Source organism: Ctenopharyngodon idella, chromosome 5 (genome assembly GCF_019924925.1).
Source record: "Ctenopharyngodon idella isolate HZGC_01 chromosome 5, HZGC01, whole genome shotgun sequence".
Lineage (NCBI taxonomy): Eukaryota > Metazoa > Chordata > Actinopteri > Cypriniformes > Xenocyprididae > Ctenopharyngodon > Ctenopharyngodon idella.
In genome coordinates, this window is record NC_067224.1 from 23216296 (window position 1) to 23239260 (window position 22965).

The window sequence follows — 22965 nt, forward strand, 5'->3', positions numbered from 1 at the left end:
CAAGGGAAAATCTTTATATAATTTTTTTTAAATTTATTTCTGGAGTCATACACATAAAAAAATCAAGTTCAATTATTTTTACAACAAAATAACACTGACCAAGATTTTTAAATTGAAATGAGTTTAGTTAGTGCTCATATTGTTTTCCAGAAACATCAACTTTGGGGTTAAGGTGTGGAGGGGGAATTAAAGTCAGTGTGTGTGTTTGTGTGTGTGTGTGTGTGTGTATGAAGGGCTGACCACCTGTGACTCTCAAATCCATTCTATCTCCATACAGGCTTGCAGTTTCACTCATCCATTAAAATGGCATCATTGATCTGTGCAATTAAAGCCCTTTTGTGTATGTACAGTAACAATACAACAATATCTCTCCAAAGAAAGTCAAATTAAAAAGAAAGGAAGGTAAAGAAAGATGCGTTTAGCTGTTAGGTCTGTCCCTGCTCCTCAACTGTCCCCGCCTTCCAACTTCCTGGGTCCCTGTTCTCTGCGAATAAGGCGGGGCTTATAATCTCCGCCTCTCAGAGCACTCTCCAGCAGCTGATTGGTCAATGAATGGGGGCTCAGTTAAATGTAAAGTGGCACTGATTTTGCTTTAACTCTGTCCAAAAGCTGAGAGGAGCTTTTAAATTATTATATATACTTGCTGGGTGTCATATTTCAGCACAAGCACTCAGTATTTCTTAACATTGACAAAAACTTTAATGGCTCCGGTGAAATCAGCAGAAAGCAAAACTTCAGAGTGGTCTGTTTTCAGCGCCCCTAAGGATAAGAAAAGAAAAAAGAATGGGTTAGTTTTGTTCACTACTACCTCATACAGTGTACTGTTGTGATTTCACAATGCTAGTTGCCATAGTTACAGTCAGTACCTGAAGGGATGGTCTCAGAGTCGTCTGTGCTGTCACTCTTACAGTCTGAGTCTACCTTCTCTGTCCCTGCCTCTTGAGGCACGATGAGATCCGGATGCGGAGCAAAAATGGCCGAAGTCACCACCGCATTATGAGCTACAAATCATAAAAAAGTAATTTAGGACCCCAAATACATACATTAACGATTGTTAGGGCTGCACATTTGGGGGGAAAATCCCTCAAGATTTGCTGTGCTTGTTTAGCTGCTCAATTTGGCCAAAACATTTGTGATGATATATCAATATGATAATAATAATTATTATTTGATAATCACTCTAAGCCATATCACATTTTTGGTTTTATTTCCATTAATCATGCAGCCCTAACGATCATTCTTATTAGGTTCTGAACATGGCGGCAGTATAACCTTCAGCCAGTCAAGCACTCCAGTATGTAGAGTATAATTTTATTTAATGCCATATCAGCATCTGAGGCTTTTTTCATGGCAAAAACTCAATTACAAAAATACAAATATCACATAAACACACAGCAAGTAATGTACAAGATTTTTAAAATTAACATATTCTAAAAATTCTAAAACCTTTTCAGGCAAAATCTTACTAAATAAGTCCTTAAGTGAACTAACTTCATAAAAGAGCTCCTTGCATTAAAACTGGGACAGTCCATTAGAATATGTTTAATAGTAAGGGGATCAAGCATTCCAGAAATTCACTATAATTTGACAGACTGCCAAAATATACTTCCTGAAATATCTGTGTAACTGCTGCTGCTCTCAGTATGTGATTAATTTTTGTTCGATCATATTACCTTTGATCCCTTCCCAGAAGTCATTTCGGTCTCTCCGCACAGAGGTGAACTTGCTCAGGTCGTGGTATGTGCTCCAGATGTACACATACTTGTCCTCTGAGCCGCTCACAATGAAAGAGTAGTCGTGACTACAAGAACAAGAGGACATCCTTGAGATTCACTCGTATTTTTCAACTTTCAGTAGAAGTGTAAGGTCAGAGATGGACATATTGGGGCAGGTAGTCTTTCAGGGTTGATTCTCTCACCTGAAGCTGGCTTTGATCTGACTGCTGCTGTTCACATAGCCTTTGTACTTCATAGACAGAGACAAATCTCTGAGGTCATACAGGCGAATGCGAGAGTCATTTGACGTCACCAAGATCTGCAGAGGAAAAGGAGATTAGCATTAACTGAGACTGAATGATGGAATGTCAAATTTTATCACCATGGTATGAATGACAAGTAAATAAGATCTAACTGCAGTATTTTTTTCCTATTTTCAGTCTTTTGTCTTTCATGAACGCATATGCGTCTTACCTTGTTCTCTCCTGGAAGCGGCTCAATACCGGTGATTTTGCGGCCCACACGATTCCTGCCTCTCGTGGAGCGAACATGGATTTGGGTGTGATACTTAAGGCGCTGAGCAGAAAATGGTGAAAGAAGAAATCAGTGATTAATTGACTAGATACAGTTTGATTTATAAATCAATGCTATTCACATTGTGTTCCTCCATTTTAAGTGAAAATCATTGTTCCCATCTAAACGCTCATAAGAACAAACACTCACCTCTGTGTCATAGAAAATGCAGCGCCCATCGTAGGTGCCGATAACCGCATATTTTCCATTCTGGCAGAAGTTAGCTGCTGTTATCAGACGCGTCTGTCCGTCTACCTCATTCCACAGTGCCACTTTCTTATCTGGAATATTCCATAACCGCAACTTTCCATCCAAAGAACCGCTCAAAAAATACCTGTCATCCTGAGAGAAGAACACAGGCAATAAAACCAGTTATTTTTGTATCATTCATATACTATACAGAATATTTTTAATTAGATTTTAGTTTTATATTTTCTGTTTTCATGTTAAAGTTTCTTTGTTTTTTTATCTTTTGTCTTTTTTTAATGTCTATATAGTTTTTTATTATGTTTTAATAAGTTTTAATTAAGATTTTTTGATTAAAATATCCAAAAACCACTAGAAAAGTGTTATATATTTTGTTGACTTGTGTACTTACATTATCCCAGATGTTTCCAAGAATGTTTAAATCCAGAGAAATAAGCAATTTTAAGCAGGACACGGACCGTACCAACCCAAACTCTAAAGAGTAGTGTATACGATAGTACACAAGCAGCACACTCACCCTGGGATGAAATGCAATGGCTGTAACGAAGTCTATATGCTGAAAGCAGCAGAGACACTCTCTCCTGGAGATGTGCCACAAACGAACCGTCTTATCCATCGATGATGACAGCAGGAAGTAGTTCTACTCACAAAAGAACATCATTACAGTATGTCAGATTGCTGCTCATTACATTGAGAATTTCAAACATTTTCCACACTTAATTCTTTATTAGTGTTTTCATACAGTGGAGCAGAGTTTCATACAGTTTTCATTCAGTAGAGCACTGATGACCATAATCTCTCACCTTTGACCAGGACAGATCCAGCAGGTCAGCAGTATGACCCTTGTACTTGCAGAACGGAACCTGCCGGAATGGCACATTTTTGTCTTCAGTGTCTGCATCTTCCACTGCAGGACCAAACTGAGTGACGGAAAGCAAGAGAGAGACATTTTAAGAGCTTTAAATAGTTATTAATCAGTATGAAAACAAAGAGAACCCTAAAAAAATGCCTTACCCCTCCTTCAGTATCTGATTTAGAGGAACACAGACTCTCCTGAGAGGGAGACGGGGACACACGTCCTGAGAGAGAAAGAGAGAAACCAAAGAGACTCTTTTGAAAAGGAGAAATCCAGTACAAAAAAAGATAGAATAATAACTAATTATTTTATACTAACAGTTATTTTACTCAATATTTGTGTGTGCTATGTACATATGATTATTAGAGAATCATGCCATTAGCTTAGCAACATGCTAACACCAAACTATACTGAAATCTCTTGAGAGTGTCGCCTCCCATGCAGAGTGCTACTCCTGCGGCAAGTTGTTGCCTATGTAGAGTGCACCAAATCAAGTCACTTATGAGGTTTCAAGAGGGTTAAAGGGTTAGTTCACCCAAAAATGAAAATAATGTCATTTATTACTGACCCTTATGTCGTTCTACAGCCGTAAGACCTTCGTTCATCTTCAGAACACAAATTAAGATATTGTTGATGAAATCCAATGGCTCAGTGAGGCCTCTATTGAGAGAAAAGCCACTGAAACTCTCAAGATCCTTAAAAAACATATTTGAAACAGTTCATGTGAGTTCAGTGGTTCTATCTTAATATTATAAAGCGACAAGAATACATTTTGTGAGCCAAAAAAACAAAATAACGACTTTTCAACAATATCTAGTGATGGCCGAATCTTTTGTTTCAAATTAGTGATTCGGATCTCCTATCAAACAGCTAAACTGCTGAAATCACGTGACTTTGGCGCTTCGATCCACTGATTCGATTTGTAAAGCTCTAAATCAGTGTTTTGAAATCGGCCATTACTAGATATTGTAGAAAAGTCGTTATTTTGTTTTTTTTGGCACACAAAAAGTATTCTTGTCGCTTTATATTATTAAGATAGAACCACTGAACTCACATGACCTGTTTTATTTATGTTTTTAGTACCTTTATGGACCTTGAGAGTTTCAATGGCTTTCAAAGACTCACTGAGCCATCGGATTTCATCAACAATACCTTAATTTGTGTTCCGAAGATAAACGAAGGTCTTACAGGTGTAGAACGACATGAGGGTCAGTAATAAATTACATTATTTTCATTTTTGGGTGAACTAACCCTTTAAGATGCTTTAGAAGGCAGTAGACAGCTCACTAAGGGCCAGATTTACTAGACACTGCAAATTAGTGTGAGAGCACAATCCCATAAAAGCACAGATGGGAGTGGAAAGTTCTGCAGGTGATTTACTGACAATGCACATATTAAAGAACACAGACGCAGCTGGATTATTTCGATTATGACCAACGCAATCTATTAAATTAGCGTCTGGCTAGACATGCTTTTTTTGGGTGTTAAATAATGGCGCAAATACCAATAAATTGACTAGCGCAAACCTTAGTAAACCGCGTTGCATGATTAATTTAAATACTCTCCTTCCATAAAGTTTGCGTCTGAAAGGGAAACTCCTACAAATGGATATGCAATAAGGTCAGACGCAAAAATAACTGTGTCCACGCTTTTTTAGTGCTAAGTTTTAGAACAGAGTAGACATGTGCCGATATTCGGTAATACGATATATCACGATAATGAATATGCATGATATTGTTATCGAGGGAACTCCAAAATTCTGTGAATAATTATTATTATGAATTATTAACATTTTTATAATACATTTTAAGAATACTTTCCCCACCAACTGTACAAAATGCACAACACCGCTGTATGCTGCATGAAAGGGACACGCGCACTCAGATGTAAACAACCCCGACGTGCATAAGAAGCACATGGCGGAACGAGTGAAGGAGACACGCTGAATGAGAGTGCACATTCACTCTCTGACAGCAGAGGGCGCTGATGGAACAGCAGAAATGCAGCGGTTACCCCGGAAACCTCGTAAACAAAGCAGCTCTGCTACTTAACAGTATTTAAAATGCTTCAAACAGCCATTCAGTTTTTTGTATTTGCAAAGTTGTTCATCACAGCACCAAATACTTAATACTTAAAGACTTAATAGGCTATTTACTTTCAAACTTAAACATTTTTATATTTTAATCTGGACTACAACATGCTCTATAATGATTGAAAATGTTCAGATTATTGGTTATTGTTCAGTAACACTAAGTGATATAAGGCTTCATTAGTTAACATGTTAATTCATTATTACCAAACTGACAATGTAAAATACTTATAAAGCAATTATTAATGTTAATTTCTTAGTTAAATTTTAATAACATTACTAAAATCAAAAGTTGTTACTATTATTTAATGGACTTGAGCTAAAACTAACAATGATCAGTTGTATTTTTTAACTAACATTAACAAAAAATAATACCTTCTGTAACAAATGTAGCTATTGCTCAATCTTAATCTTAGTTAATGCATTAACTAACGTTAAATAATGAGACATTATTGTAAAGTGTTACCTGTTAGTGTTCTTTTGCACATCAATCTGTTCGAAACATTTTACTTTAGGATTTTTTTGTGTGTATTGCGTTGTATTTAAATGTTCAGAGTTCTTTTTGTTGTAAGAAGAAGAGTTCTTAAACCTGTTATACTATGACAACACTTTTTTTGCAACTTATTTCAGTATCGTGATAATACCGTACACTGTGATAAAAGCTTCAGCAATTATCGCAACATGAAAATTTAATACCGTCACATGCCTAGAACAGAGTTACAGTTGTTTTGCAAACGCTCTACAAAAGCATCAACACAATAGCGCTGTGCATTAAAAGCCAGCTGCTTCCATTGATTTTCAGATGAAGTGTTTATTTCCTAGACAAAGATTAAGCTTAACCTTGGGCTAAACTACACAATGGTGATTCATCTTTTAAATGTAATTTTAGCTTTAGTAATACATTTCAGACAACAAGAAAGTGTCTATATACTTTTTGGGGCCACAGTATATGAATTATAGGAAAGGTACGGCATGTTTTGAATACAATAAAAATCTTTATATAGTAGTCTATATATAAAAGACTGTGCACATGTGTGTGTTTACCTTCTGTGTTGTATTTTATTCTCATGTTGTTGAAATAGTCATAGGCATTTTTTAGGACCCAAATCCGAACCACATTATCCTGCCCTGCTGTAGCCAACAGCCGCCCACAATGAGAGAATTTCATTGTCCAGACAGCACCCTGAGAGAGAAAGAGAGGGGAAGAGGGAGTGGTCAAACCACTAAATAATTAACTAACTACATCACAAATCACAAAATAGGTTAAAGTTCACATTAAAGGTCGCACACGCTCTCCTCACCATGTGCTCCCCACTCAGATCCTGCACTACTTTGATTTGGTCAAAGTCAAAAGGCCCTTTGAAGCTGTGAGCTGCTTTAAACTTGACTGGTCGGGTGTACGGCATCCCCTCGTCATCACTGGATGATGGGTCGTCCTGGTCCGTGTGGAATACTTCATCCCGAACGCTCTTGACTTTATTCACAGCTTTCTCTCCATATTCCTCCGCCAAGTGCTTCGCCCTCTTCACCGATTTGCCCAGAAACTTCTTCAGCTGTGTACTGAGTGAAGGACGAAGAACAAACAGGTGTCTGAAAATCACCTGTTTCTCACTGGTCCTTCAAGCTATATACATTTAAATGGTAGTGTAATATAATCAAATATAAAGTTTGGGGTCAGTAATTTATAAAGAAATGCATTTATTCAGCAAGAATGCATTAACTTGATCAAAAGTGACAATAAAGACAATTATAATGCTAGAAAAGATTTCAATTTTCAATAAACGCTGTTCTTTTGAACTTTCTATTCATTAGAAGTGTATCATGGTTTCCACAGAAATAAAGCAGCACAACTGTTTCAACATTGAGAATAATAAGAATTTTTTGAGCATTAAATCAGCATACTAGAATGATTTAGCAGTACATTTTTATTTCAAATAAATAATGTTCTTTTGAACTTTCTATTTATCAAAGAATTCTAAAAAATAATGTATGACTGTTTTAACAAAATGTCAACATTGAGAATACTAAGAATTTTTTGAGCAGCAAATCAGCATTTTAGAATGATTTCTGAAGGATCATGTGACACTGAAGACTGGAGTAATGATGCTGAAAATTCAGCGCTGCCACCACAGGAATAAATTACATTTTAAAATATATTAAAATAGAAAACAGTTGTTTTAAACTGTATTAATATTTCACTATAATAATAATATTTTACTGTATTTTAATCAAATAAATACAGCTTTGATGAGCACTTTCAAATACATTTTTAAAAAGTCTACCAACCTCAAAGTTTTGAGCAGTAGAGCTCTCAAATGATGTATTTTTTTTTACAGTTCTAAATAAACCTCTCTCTTACGTTCTCTGTTTCAGTTTCCCTCCATCTGTGTCTGAAAGGGCAGGCTGGGACTTATCATCATCATCCGACTGTGCTGCATCATTTCTGCCAAGAAAAAAAAAATGTGTGAGATCCCACCCTAAAGCGTACAGAGCTGCTGGCTTTAAGACGGGAGTTCTCTTTAAACCCCTTTCAAAATTAGGTTGCGTTTAATCCCGATGTAAAATGAGAAACACTGATCCAGGACTAGATCCAGCTACCCAACTGTTTCAGATTAACCACACTAACAGAAACTACAAAACTGTTATCAGCTCAGCATTATGAAGTACTTCCTGCCAAAATGTTCCACCCGTGTTTGAGTGGTTTCAAATCGGAAGAGAGCGGGAGAGGAGAAGGGATTACATGCCTTCTTCCTTCAAAAGAGGAAAAACAGTCTGTAGGTTTCATTCTGACTGATAAAACGAGGGCAGATGAAAGTGTTGCGAATCGGATTACTGGTAGGATTCGATCCTGTTGCCTGAGGGCCCAACCGCATCAGCACAAGCAGAGTGTCATATAAGAAAAATGATCCTTGATCTCACACATGAAATGCAAAATCAGCTCAGAAGAGTTCCACAACTCTGATGAATTGTGGATTATATGGTACAGTAGGGCAACTCAGGCCTCATGATATCTTGGAAACTCATCACATTTTTCATACAGTCCAATCAGATAAATTGTGTCTCTATGTCTCAGGTTGAAGTGAAGCATTGGTGGTGAGTAATGGGAAATGCAGTTCTCTTACGAGATATACTCCTTGGTTCTCCTCATGATGTGCAGTGTGAGTGGGTTGATTCCAGTGGGTAGTTTCTCTTCTGCCTGGATCAAAGGGATCTCCTCACCAGTGTCCAGATTCTTGATCATCACACTCGCAAGAATCTCCTGTACACCAAAAACACATGGATTACTGTCTTGAGTAATAATCATTATACTATAAGGGATTCATAGCAGCACAAAGAAAAAAAAACTGCAGCAGCCCACATAAAACAACCAATCAAAAGCCTAATGAATGAATGTGCAATCAGTCATCCTCCTAATATAATTAATCAACTTAACTGCTTTTCAGATAATCAGTAAAAACAACTGGCACCTTATTAATATTCATAAGCCATGCTAATAAAGTTTAGAATGTGTCCCTCCCACTTTCCAGATCACAGAATTCTTTAGGGTAGGGACACACCAAACCAACGCCAAAGAACTAGCACCAATAAAAGCCGACTGTGTTTTAGCATGCGTCGGATTAAAGGCAAAAAAAAACTGCACGTGAACACACCGAAAGAACTACAGCCATCATTCATAATATCATTCATGTTGATCACTTTCTATATTCCACTCGGCTCACGTTAATAATAAACATTCACCCAGGAACGCTCAGGTACATGACGTAAAATTAGAACAGCCTTCTGTCTATACCACCTTGACTTGTTTGCTCACTTGACTTGTTTTGCCATTATTCTCGCACTTCGACTCGTTCAGCCAGAGTTCTCTCCCTCGCCCGACGCCGATTCTACATGCTGAATCGGCCCAAAAAACCCTGACGGTGTCTGACTAGAGCCAACGGTGCAGAACACACCAGGAAAACTTAGTCTGCCGACACTTAAAAACGGTCCAACGTTGCCCGATGGCCGACTGCCGGCTTGGTGTGTCCCGGGCTTAAGGAATAAGTCCTAAAACCTGGAAATGAGTTCCGGTTCCATCATCCATTATTCAATGGGTTTTTTGACAGGGATTCTGGTTTAATGCCATAAATAGGTCTGTGGTTAACACAAGCAAGATGTTTTTGTGTTTTATAAAATGCATTAGTAATACACCAGTCATGATTTTTTTTAAACATGCATGTTATTGGCTAAATGGAACTACAGAGATTGTCTGGGGCATTAAATTTCATCAAGTCGAACAGGAAAACTCATCAACTCAATAATCCGCTTTTACAGCCTTGTTGTATTTATACTTATGCTCTTGCAAACTATTATAACTCAAACTGTTCAACTTGTATATTTTAAATAAAGACTGAAAGCGATGTCAGAAGCTTAAAGTGGGTGATATTGAAGTAATTTGACTGTGGTCTAGTTCGTTTATATCCTAACTTTAGGTTTTTACTCCTGACAATTGAATTTAGATTGTATTTTGTATTCAAAATTCATAAAAGTTGTGTTCATTTGTGAAGATTATCATGATGAACAAAATGTTAAAAAAAACAATAACTTTTTATGGTCACAGCGCTTATTTTGTACAATAATCCAAAAGCCCATGGAAAAATCATATTGGTTTACATATATATATATATATATATATATATATATATACAGTATAAATGACATTACCTCATCCGTAAGCTCTCTGCCCGAGTTAGATCTTGGTCTTTGAGGTCCAGGGGTCTCGCTGCCACTGGGACTTGATGCCTGCTCATCATTTTCCTATTCATACAAAATTACAGACACAAATGTATGACGTTAAATATTCAGTGTGAAATCTGCATATTTACATGATTTGAAATGGCTATATTTAAATTCAAACCTGTGCAGTGACCACTTTATCACCACTAGTGGCGCTAGCGAGATCCAGGGAGTGCTGGAGATCTTTAGTAATACATCGTACTGTGGCATTTGGACTGATCAATCCACACAGCTCATCCGCTGGCTCTACAGAGACTGCGATATTGCTTTAGTCATTATATAAATTTCACATTTCATTTTATACCAATAAGAAGTGTTAATCACTATAGGATGGCACAAAAATACAGGCAAATATGTCTTCAAAAAAAGTAATCGAGCAGCATGTTTACTTGTTAAACCAGCGATATCTTTGGAGATGCCTTCTAGCCCTGCTGGTCGTATCACTTCCTGGGATTTTTTACTAGCTGAAAAGCTGGGCCTTGAGGGGGGAGGCGGCCTAGGAGGTGGAGCCCCAGTGGGCGGAGGTGGCCTTGAAGGAGGTTGCTTCTTGGTGCTAGCTACAATGTCTGGCTCCACGGTAAACTGTCTGGGAGGTTTGGAAGGGCCAGGGTCATCTGCATCAGTCATAGGGACTTGCTCTAGAATATCAGCAGTTTCTGCACAGGGCAGGGAGGCGGGTTGCGATGGTTGACCCAAAGCACTTGTAATGTCAGGAGGGGGTGGCATAGCCTGGTCCTGACCCGCTTGGGCAGGACCAGCCACATCTGGTGCTCTGTCCTCAATGCCCTGTGACCTCACTTCCTTTGGTCTTACATCAGGCAGCTGCCCAGTGCGACCAGAGTCATGTGGTGTCACATCAGGATCTTCTGGAGGCACCTCAGCTACCTCGGGAACCAGGTTTTCATCAACACTGTAGCCTTCTGCTTCTGCCTTCTCTCCTTCAGACGAGGCTGCACAGGTCTCCTCTCCTCTCAACAACTGATCTTCCACTCCACTCTTCTGACTCTCCTCTATAATACTGTCAATGATCTGGAAAGAGGGACAGTCAGAAAACTGTGCTTTAGCATTCATGTAGAACGCATCTGTTCATCAAAACAAAAGCTTTGTTTACACTGGCCGTCTAATCTTATAGTGTTTTCCTACAACATCAATAATGATGTATGATTACAGAGGTCTCAGGGTCCACGTTTATTGATCAAGAAGAGTTTGGCATCCAGCCAACTTGCGATACATACTCAGGAGGAGCATTTTAGTTTACTGGCACAAAATACTGAGTTTTTTTTAATGTGCAGCCTTTAACATTGTCAACAGAATAGAAGATCTCTTCTCTTTTAAGTTGAACATTTATTTAACAAGCTATTTATTTTGCTATCCTAACTATGCATGATTATACATCAAGTTGTTTTTTAATATTTGCATTAAGCATTTTTCCTGCTGGGTTGTAACTGACCCGTTGACATAGACTTAAGAGAAATGCCTGGCTTTTTGGGCAGACATCCAACAGCAAACATACACTAGAGAGCACAGCATGCTTCTGTTATAATTACCAATAAGTGAAACAGAGAGAGAGAGTAGATAAGGAATAAAGAGGGGTAAGTAAGATCTGTAAGGCTTTATCATGGCCAAACCCACCTGAAGAGAATCGTCATGCCGTGGTTCTGGCTGAGCCAATCCAGCAGTGACTTCCTGTACCACATTCTCTGCAGGACCCTACAGCCAATCAAAGGCAACAGATGAAAAACCACCCAATTCTTAAATACAAACCCTTCATGTAGGTCATTTACAGATTTTACACACAAACAAATGTCAAAACAAATAAGACAAAAAAGTTCTCCCATTTATTATTTATTATTATCCCAAATATTATTTAAATGTGTATTTATTATTATTTACATGCATCATTTACATTGCATTGCTATTTTTATTTTGAAAGAAATTAAAAATGTTATTCAGCAAGGAAATTAAATTGATCAAAAGAGACAGTAAAACTACAAATGATTTCTATTTCAAATAAATGCTGTTCTTTTGACCTTTCTATTCATCAAAGAATCTTGAAAAAATGTATCACTGTTTCCATAAAAATATTAAGCAGCAAAAACTGTTTTCAACATTGATGATAATAATAAATGTTTCTTGAGCACCAAATGCACACATCAAAATGATTTCTGTAGGATTATGTGACACTGAAGACTAGGCAATGACTGCTGAAAATTCAGCTATATATACACACAAGAATAAAGTACAAATAAAGTACATTTTTAAAATAGATATTATTACAATATAAAATTATTTCACAATATTTCTGTTTATTATGTATTTGTGATCAAATAAATGCAGCCTTCATGAGTATCAAAATGTTTTTCAACCCCAACATTTTGAACAGTAGTGCACTGCACAGTATATTATATTATAAATACACAACAATAATAATAATAAATGCATGCATTGTTTACTTTATTTATTCTGTTTTCCTAAAGAAATCATTACTTTCCTTAATCTTATCCTTAATCCTTGGGAAACTTGTTTGTTCAGGACTGAAGGAACATTTTAGAGATTATAATTCATGTCCTCACAAAGCCAAACAGTTGCAGGGTTCTCAAAAAGGTCACTATAATAAACACTGTAACAGCAGTTGAGCTCTGGTTTGTTGGCCAGGATCTGTTTTATTTAAATGATTAAACAGCACTAGAGCAGAACCTCAGATCATCTTTCCATCCTGCACTCATGTGACTAAAGCACTTCACCAAAAGGTTATAACCATCACCCTACTAAGACTTATGACTCAAACAAGACCCATGCATGACCCATGCACTGGTCAACACAGAATCTGATTCAACGAATCCCCTGCACCTTGTGTATTCATTTTGATATATTTTTTGCTTATGTTATTATTCTTTCAGCTACTGATAAGGGTGTAGTGCATTCAATTCTGCTTAACACAATTTACCAATGCAATCAAATTGGCAGACTCTGTCTGGACCTACCCATGGGCAAATGTTGCAAAATTGCTCTGTTTTTGCTCAATAAATTCTCACAAAATTTTCTTTAATCACATTTCCACTAAACATAGACACTGTAGTACACAGGTAGATTCAAGTGTAAGTGAAAGCAGGAAACTCTTACCCCTGGCTGAGGAAGTTCAAACTTTGCAGGTGACCTACAAGGAATAAAAGAACAAAGAATTAAGAACACAAGGCTCAAGAGTCATACTCATACCACTCATATCATATGTCACACAGAGCTCCATTTTTACATATATGCCCACATACTTGTGCAAAACACATGCAATTTGAGTCTTCAAATGCTTCAGCACTGTATGAAGTCTAGTTTAGACTAATTGGTGAATGTCAATAAAGTTGTGTGTACAGAAGAACACAATCAGTGGGTGTGAGGGCTCCTCCCAGCGCTGAGTTCACATAAAGAAACCTGACCTTAATTAAAACTAGCTAGAGCGGCCCGTCTGACGCAGCATTCATGAACAGACAAGCCCCTCAATAACATTCATTACACACCCTTTAACCAGTAACCCTAAACACAAGCACAGTGACCGAACATACATTTTTAAATCAGCCCTCAGCCACCACTGAAGACATTGTCAAAACACTCCTCCGACACTGTCACAGCTCTTCTCACACACACCTTTGACCCTAGCCATGCTGTGATCACAAGAGCCTGGGTGGATTTTCCTATACTTGATAAAATGAAGACTCGTTCTTCACAAAAGAGCAATTATTTTCGAACCTTCAAATCGTTGTTCACACTGAGAATCTGAGTCACTGGGTTTCTGACTCATCCGGACTCATTTTTCTGAAATTAGCTATCATATTTGTGACAAAAAAAAAAAAAAAACTGGCTGTCAAACTAGCCTGTCTAAATACATGTAAGACTGTCACTTAAGAAATGCCTAAATTAGTGGAAAATATTAGTTTATTACAGTAGGAAAACGCAGTAAAAGGGTACAGTCACAGTTCCCACAAAGTGCAAATTGTCATCATGTGCACATCCTCGTGTTGTTCCAAACCTGTATGACTTTATTTCCGCACAGGAACACAATAGAAAAAGTTTGGAAATGTGAACTATCCTTTTAAGCATTGTAACGCATTTAAACCCTTTTGGTTCAAGTGACAACACCAAAACAACATGACAGCAACATCCTCTGAACGCTACGTGTCACACAGCGATATCGTGGCTGTATTTCAAAACTTCTCAGCTGACTCGAAGGTACAAAAAAAATGTTGTCTAGATAGACAGTTCACTTGTGTAAGTCATATGACTTTATATATCCACATAATAAACGGTACATGGCTGTACCGATGCAGTAAAAACATAAACAAGCAATGGGGCAAATGTTGACAGCTTTGAAATGTGCAACTTCATTCTAAATCACATAATGAACATCAGACATTTAACTGACGTAATAAAAGTAATATGTAGTTTCTATATATTGAATATAATACTCACGCATGAGGTGAGGGTGTGAAGTTGACATCCTCCGCCGCATCGTAAAACTCCTCCGTGTCGCTGGTGTCCGACGCCATTGAGCCCGGGCTGCATACAGAGGCCGCCGCCACTGTTGCGATTTCAGCAAAAGGGGAAAAACTCCCAGAGCTTGTGAAGCAGGGGGCGAGAAAACAGACGTCTGGTACGTTACTGAAGTGCTGGGAGAGGCCGCTCTGCTCACCTGAATGTGCGATAACGCAAGCAGACACACGGCCTAGATTACAAGATCTCAGACGGAGGGGTTGAGTTTTATTTATTTTTTTAAAGCAACATCAGTCGGTTATGTCGATCTGATCCGGGGGTAATGCAATGTGAAGGTCCGCCTGAAGCTGTCCATGCGCATTGTCAGTGATCCTGGCATATCGGGAAGATCCCCTACCGGGATTTACGATCGAAAACAAACCGAGAGGAGGAAGAGAAACGGCGACAGGTCTTCTCGCGTCCACCGAAATCTCGCAGGAACATCTCGCGGGGTTTGGAGGCATGTTCTGTTGAACAGCTGATCTGTTGTGAAGCTTAATGCACGGACTCCCAGTGTGCATACTATGCATCCTAAATAGCATGTGACATTAGTAATATTCAATACTATTTAGGGCGGAAAGGGTGGATAGTGTGCACATTGGGATGCAGGGTGAGGTTGCTCCGATGGATCCTTGATCAGTGAAACAGAGATAGATAGATAGATAGATAGATAGATAGATAGATAGATAGATAGATAGTTTTTGTGATTCCTGTTTTCATCCACTGGAGAGTGCAGTAGGCTTGGGCCAGTATAATTCTGTATCACAGAAAATATACAGAAAACATACATAACTTCTGTGTTACAGTTTCTTATTTGTTATTCTTAAAGACAAAACATGTAAATATTCAACAGATATATTGTGGACTTCGAGCAGTGTCATTCCTTTTTAATGCTTATTTATATTATGTCATTTTCAGTTGTCACAATATAGTACAGCACAGCAATTCATTTAAATTATCAAAATTTGTAAAAATAAAAAATACATATAACTACAGTTGAATTTGCTATAAAGTTGCCATGTTCCATTAATACCAGGTGCATGATAAACAATACAGTGATGTCATGCTGAACAGTCAGTTCTTCATACACATTGATATTTATACTGCACCGTCCAATTACATCCCGACCATAGACGATTCAACCAATCACTACGCGTATCCCTGCGCCATGAACTGCTTTTGGTAACGGAAGTTTTTAGTGTCAAGAATTGATTGACATGGACGTAGACCAATCAGCTACGAGTACGGGACATATTCCCTTGAGGCATCAGCCAATGAAAAACAAGAGAGGAGGGGTTTTGTGAGGTCCATGAGTAGAGTGGATTTGGGGGTTTAAGAAGAAAACAAGGGTAAATTCCAGAGGTTGTGGTAAGTCGAAATGGCTTTTAAAAGTTTATTTGTTTACTATTCTGTTTGGCAAACTGACATATCAGTGGCATATGCGTAAAGACACACATCATTCAATACGAAAAGTAGCTTGTTGTCAGCTGAAGCTAAATGTAGCAGCAGCAGAGACAGAGCTGAGAATAGGGAGCCATGCTTCAGGTTTGGTCCTTTCTTCAAAAGAGCCGAGCTGTGCTTTCAAGAACGGACAAAACCAGAATCACGGCTACAATCACAGCTCCGGTTTTGCCGCTGTACCGGCGTCAGCGCAGGGCGTACGGCTTGTTCTGTGTGTGGTTAGTTAGTGTGTTAGTTCCCACATAAACGTGAGCCGACATGTCGCCAAGAGTCTCTTCCACAACCCCAAACTCTGTGTCTGAACTAACAAACAAGTAGTACAAACTGACAAAACGAAGTGCTCCTAACAAATAGATGCCGAGTTTCTGTTCATTTAAGGCCACTGTGATGATCTAGTAGTTGCCTTGGCTGGACCCCTGCTGTTCTGTTGGAGACAGACAGAGACTGAGAGAGAGAGAGAGCTGTTTTCCTTTTGTTTGTGTTTGGCTTCACTTTCTAACACACATTTCCATTTTCTTTGTGTTGTTGTTTTAAACTGACTCGCTAAAAGAAAAAGCCTTCTAAGGAGGTTCAGAAATGTCTCTTTGTTTTGAAGAGGATGTAGTCCTATATGATTAGGTAGTATAGGTTACTCAAGTTCAATTATTTATTTATTTTTTTTGTCTACAACAGACTTGAGTCAATATAGCAACCAAACTGAGAAAAGAAGGACAATCTAACCAGAAAACTCTTGCTTAATTGTTGACAGTGTTCTCAAGCAGCTTTTGATCATTTCTTAACTCATTTTAGGAACTCCAGATACTCACTCCGGCTGTCAGAGTGTGACAAAAGTTGAGCTCAATTATTAAGAGCGTGATTCAGAGCAGCTGGGGGCTGTAAGGGCCACCATGTGCTCATATGCCATGACAACAGTAACATAACACTAATGGCTAAAAACAAGCCCTTCTACCAAGGGCCTCTGGCTGAAACCCTATTTTAGTGCATGTCCTGTGTTGTGTATTGTCATGGCAGTGTCATTTGTTGCTTTTTTTGCTGAAAGGAAGCACATGGTTTGACGTGACTAATGGCACTTATGTTTTTTTGTTTTTTTTTAACTTAAGCTGTTCAATGGTGTGTATTGTTTATATTTGCCTCAGACGCAAACATATAGCCAGTAACAGAACTATGAATACTCATTTATGGGTCCTGTGACTACAGTTCCACTCTGCTTGATGGGGGGAGAGAGGCACGCTTGTCTTTAGATATAGTTACAACACAAATTCCCTGATATAATTCCTCTTATTTTTATTTATTTAAACTCAATTTCAGATTTTGAGTCCTGCTGCATTTTGTTACAGAAATAATACTTGGGTTGGGACAACTATTTTTTTTTTTTCTTCTTTCACCAAGAAGATTATATTATAATCAAGCCTGTGGATTTTATAAACTGTCTAATATTTAAACACTTCATCATTTGTTTGTGGAAATGGGTGGCTTCTCTTATTGGGATCCCAAAAGATAAGAGGGTTCATTTGGAAAGCGGGTGATGGTTGTAAAAAGACTGTGTGAGATGAAGCGTGTAGTTCAACCTGAAATCTCGTCTTTCTTAAGATGAGGCGGTGGTGGGCTGTGGTTGTGGGCTGTGGTTTAGTACACATAGTGTAGTAATGTGTCAGAAGAAACACATTTTGGTGACGCACACTCTTATAGTGCTTTACATGATGATTCAGCACACGTTTTAATAGTTGTATGACCTATTCAAGGTTCATTTATGAAGATAGATCAGATGTGTGAAAGGGTTTGTCAGTGGCTGAAATGACAGTTTGCTATGCGCCAGTATTGATTTCTCATATTGAATTTGACAAGGGTTATAAGGGGTTTGATTCCTTGTTTAATCCAGCATTGATTTCCAACCTTACATTCAACTCTGAGTAATGTCACGAACAACACAGTATCACATTACAGATGAAGAATAGCCTCTAATCAGAGAGAAGGGAAATTGGTCAGGGTGATAAAATGAAATGCAGTTTGTTTTTAATTTTCCAAGCTAACAATAGAATCGTAAAAAGAAATCGGATGCCTTTTCCTTTTGACAGTCCAGACATATTGTGATTTTAAAATTTTAGAAAACGGTGATTGATTAAATATTACAGAGAGTGACTGTGTACTTAATTTACATGAAAGGCTTTTTTTTTTTTTTTTTTTTTTTTTTTGTCTAGCCTTGACTGAGCCTTGAGCGTGACTGACAGTTTTAAAAGCACCTTAAAGTGTGTGTGTGTGACAGTCAATCTGTTAGTTCTTTAAAAGTCTACAAGGAGACATACTAAAACTCGAACATCTTGTGTTGTAGTAAGGTTTAGGTTGTTTAGCACAGCTTATCCTTGTTCTTCTTTGACCTCTGTCTGTTGCTAAGACACAGTGGTTGCCACGGCAATGGGAAAGAATTCTACAGGCAACTGAAGTGCTGAAATTCTTTCCATGGTGTGGTGCCTTCAAAAGTGTTCGTCCTTGTGGACTGGACAGGGTAGCTTCTTTACTCTAAAGTTCTTCAGGGAATCTGAAACACCAAATGTGAATTGAACAAATGTCACTATGTTGTTCAATGAAAGAAGGAAGATGGTGTTTTGCTGCTTTTTTTCATGTATAAGTGTCTATTTTTCATGCTCATATCTCGTTGAGGTTTCTAGAGCAGGTCTGACATGTGAAAAATGTTCAGTTCCTTCACACACCTGTGAGTTGTGTAGTATAGATGCCAGGTAGGCTACAGGTTGTTGTTTTTTTTCTACTCAAATGATGCTGCATGTTCAAAGAACTGTGATTTGGTTTCGACTCAAATGCAATTGATCGACCTCAGTGACGGATATGCAGAAACACAGCAAGGAACTCATTTAGCAGGGTTTTATGAGCCCACAAAATATGCTCTTCTGCTGCCTTTAGTCTGGCCACACATTTTTTCTTACAGAGATTTGCTTTTGGTCCTTGAGCTTCACCTTCTTGTAGAATAAAGCTGTTAAACACTCCAGCTGGTCATTGACGGTGTCAGAGGATGAGATGCTCACAGCTGCAGTGAGTGTGTCTGTACAGAGGTGGCATTCAGCGTCTGCTGCTCAGCTTTGTTTCTTTATCCGTGAAGTGGCTGATGAGGATGTGTGTTATGTGATGATTTTCTTTTCCGTCTCCTGATCAGATGGCAGAGAGGAAGGGGTGGCTGCCTGGGAGACAACGCCCCAAAATATGAGCAGCTAAATATTAATAGAAATGCCATATGCTGTTCTGCCACAAATACTCACAGAGACAGAGGCAATAAAGGGAATGGCTATAACGGAAAAATGGATCATCATTTTGAGATTTGCTAAAGATTGCTTTTAAAGGGTTAGTTTACCCAAAAATGAAAATTCTGTTATTAATAACTCACCCTCATGTCGTTCCAAACTCGTAAGACTTTCCTTCATCTTCGGAACACAAATTAAGATATTTTTTGATGAAATCTGAGAGATTTCTGTCCCTCAATAGACAGCCGCAACTGACACTTTGACTCTTCAAAAAGCTCGTAAAACACTCCATATGAATTGGGTGATTTAGTCCTAATTTTCTGAAGAGACACGATCACTTTATATGATGAACAGATTAAATTTAGGCTTTTATTCACATTTAAACACTGATCAGGGAACATAAACAGAAGCTCAACTAAACCTGCTTGATGCACGAGAACAAACCTTTTGCAGAAGCTCAAACATGCTGCGTGACACACGAGAATGAACCTCATTGGTTCCCGCATGTCAAGCAAACATGCTTGAGCTTCCATTTACCACAACTGATGTGTGAGTTGATGAATGTTTAAATGTGAATAAAAGCCTAAATTCAATCTGTTCATCATATAAAGAGATTGTGTCTCTTTAGTAAATCTGGACTAAAACGCATAATTCATATGGATTAGTTTTACGATCTCTTTATGAACTTTGTGAAGTGCCAAAGTGGTAGTTGAGTAGCTGTCAATGGAGGGACAGAAAGCTCTCAAATTTCATCAAAAAGATATTAATTTGTGTCCTGAAGATGAACGAAAGTCTTATGGGTGTGTGTAACGACATGAGGGCGAGCTATTAATGACAGAATTTTTATTTTTGTGTGAACTAACCCTTTAACAGTGTTATTAAATTATTAAATGAATTATTAGTGTTTTAAAGATTAACTTTGAGTGTAAGATTATGCCAAAGGTAATCTAAATGTAAAGTGAAAATGAGCATGAACATTTAATCATCAAAAAAATATTGACTTTAGTGTTGACTCATAAGATCTCTAATATCATCTATTATCATCAGTATATAATATCTTAAGTGAAACAAAATTTGGGCGAGTCCTATGGAAGTGTTTGTGGTAGAGCTGCATGATTAATTGTAAAAAGATCGCAATCTCGATTTAAACACCCACACAATCTTATTTTATTAATGACAACAATTCGCCCGTGTTTATTAAACCTTTGACAAAATCATACCGGACCATTCAAATCTGTTTTCGTGCTGCCACGCTGAGCCAGAGAGAGCAGTTTTGAACTACACAGTAGTTTAATTCATTAATTTATTAATATTAAAATTAAAGTTTGGATATAAACACTGATGTCTACAATAGCGATCAAAGTAGCGCAAACCACCTTTTGAAACTAACTTGGTGCTTCCAGTAACTGTTGTATCAATTACATCTCAACTGACTGTTAAAAAATGTATTTGTCATTGAATCATTTATTCAAAAGATTTGTTCAAAACACTGATTCATCCAGTAATGAAACAAGTATTTTTTTTTTTAATAAGTCATTGAATTCATTCAAAATCATTTTTTTTTTTTTTTTTTTAATAATTCATTCAAATAAATTAAACATTTTTCCAGCAATTAGAGTCGGCAATTATTTTGTCAGAAGCTCTAGTAAATTGCATGTTCTTTTGTTTGGTTGTAGCCTATATTCAGAATCGTGGGAGAATCGTGATCTCTATTTGAAACCAAAAAAAATTGTGATTCTCATTTTATCCAGAATCGTACGGCTCTAGTTCGTGCCATATGAAAATTGCCAATTTTTTATTTTTACATCACAGCCATGAACATGATTTGCTGAGATGAGAGGGATTTCTTTTTTTTTCCCCTCATTGCACAAAAATCTGTGAAGTGCTGGAAGACTGATCAATATTTTTGGTCTGATTGTAAATATTAAATACATATTGCTAAAAGCAAAAAATTGTCATGTTTTACACTAGCGTTATCACTACTGTTAGTACCTATATCCAGCAAGGATGAAAGCGACAAAGACTTTTATTGTTAAAAAAGATTTGTATTTCAAATAAATTCCGTTCTTTTGAAATTTCTATTCATCAAAGAATTACTGAAGAAAATATATCACGGTTTCCAGAAAAATATTAAGCAGCTCAACTGTTATGATTATAGTAGAAAATGTTTCTTGAGCAGCAAATAAGTATATAAGAATGATTTCTGAAGGATCATGTGACACTGAAGACTGGAGAAATGATGCTGAAAATTCAGCTTCACCGTCGCAGGAATAATAAACCAATAAACCCCAAGAAGCCGTGGTTTACAGTGAATTTATAACAGCTAAGGGGCGTTGTTAGGCACATTGTTGTCACCCCCTTAGCTGTTACAAATTCACTGTAAACCAAGGCTTATTGCTTTTATAAAACGATTACCACACAATACAATATTAAAGCCAAAAAATATGTATCAATGCAACTTTCATGAAGTAAAATCATTAAAAGGCTTCCTTCCGCTGGAAAAAATAGTCCTTGACCGTGAGCAGCAACAAAGTTACGTTTATTACAGCATTAGATGGTGGCAAAGATTGTTTTTATGAGTGAGTCACTCAGTCGCAAAAAGACTTTTATATTGAGACTTGTTGCAAACACGGAACAAGACGCAAATGACAAATGCTTTGACTAGCGCTGTCAGTGTCAGCAGGGCATGGGAAAACCCGTTAAATGTTAAAAGGACAAGATCACAGCGGACATTTAGGTGTATTTTTATACATAGGACTGACCTGAAGGAAAATGCTAAATCTGAATGCAGGTAATACACTCGGTCACTCAGTCTCACAAAACTTCAATGAACAAAATCAATAGAGAACAAACATATGTTTACGTTGCGAAGAGTGGTTGCTGGACGCAGAAAAATGCACATTCAGTGGCGCAGCGATACTAATGTAATGTGGTCAGCTGTATGTTTTCGGGAATTTTACAACGGCTTTGAATGCGGCTCAACCAATCAGAATCAAGGGCCGGGACTATCCGTTTTATAAATTACATTTTAAAATGTATTAAAAGAGAAGTTATTTTAAATGTTCATAATATTTCACAATATTACTTTTTTTTTTTTTTTTTTTTTTTTTTTATACAGTTTGATCAAATAAAGACTAATTCACACTGTCATGACAGTCACCAGATTGCAGTATGTCACTTCTCAAACATAAAAATAAATAAATAATAAGTAACTTCTCAAACATTCAAGGACCTGAACAAACGTAGATTTTTAGAACACTTTTGTTTTCACTTTCATTACTCACTATGTTCTTGTCATTCTGCTAATGTTTCAAAGGTGTTCTGGGGTTTTGTGCCTGGGCATGGACCACCCTGTGCATAGAGGAGACACCATGTCCATCGGACTACACGACAGGTACTGTGCAATGTATGTCATTTCTTTCTTCTACACACACATACTCGTACTTCACGTTCTCTATATGTCACCCCTGTACAGAGACACATGCGTTCTCATTTACTCTCTCTCCTGCCTGGACACCG

At 37.6% G+C, this 22965-nt stretch overlaps 2 protein-coding genes across 6 annotated transcripts in view; one reads left to right on the top strand and one right to left on the bottom strand.

Moving 5' to 3' along the window:
• Positions 1 to 10: 10 nt before the first annotated feature.
• Positions 11 to 15170, bottom strand: wdr44 (WD repeat domain 44). Its single transcript, XM_051893004.1, has 19 exons — positions 14675 to 15170; positions 13337 to 13370; positions 11846 to 11923; positions 10603 to 11242; positions 10335 to 10468; positions 10142 to 10234; positions 8563 to 8699; positions 7800 to 7883; positions 6742 to 7000; positions 6485 to 6623; positions 3510 to 3574; positions 3299 to 3415; positions 3013 to 3135; positions 2439 to 2630; positions 2190 to 2291; positions 1919 to 2034; positions 1674 to 1801; positions 867 to 1001; positions 11 to 759 (listed from the first exon to the last, which is right to left on the bottom strand). Exons 1-19 carry the CDS (start codon positions 14749 to 14751, stop codon positions 671 to 673), a joined length of 2742 nt encoding a protein of 913 aa, XP_051748964.1. The 5' UTR covers positions 14752 to 15170; the 3' UTR covers positions 11 to 670.
• A 778-nt stretch (positions 15171 to 15948) lies between these two features.
• Positions 15949 to 22965, top strand: part of klhl13 (kelch-like family member 13) — a 57235-nt gene continuing 50218 nt past the window's right edge. For 2 of the 5 annotated variants that reach the window (XM_051893013.1, XM_051893017.1), the window contains exons 1-2: positions 15949 to 16102; positions 22763 to 22852. In XM_051893013.1, coding sequence (XP_051748973.1) covers positions 22788 to 22852 — 65 coding nt within the window. In that variant the 5' untranslated portion in view covers positions 15949 to 16102; positions 22763 to 22787. The remainder of the gene's footprint in view (positions 16103 to 22762; positions 22853 to 22965) is intronic. The other 3 variants (XM_051893014.1, XM_051893018.1, XM_051893019.1) reach the window with 2 other exon arrangements.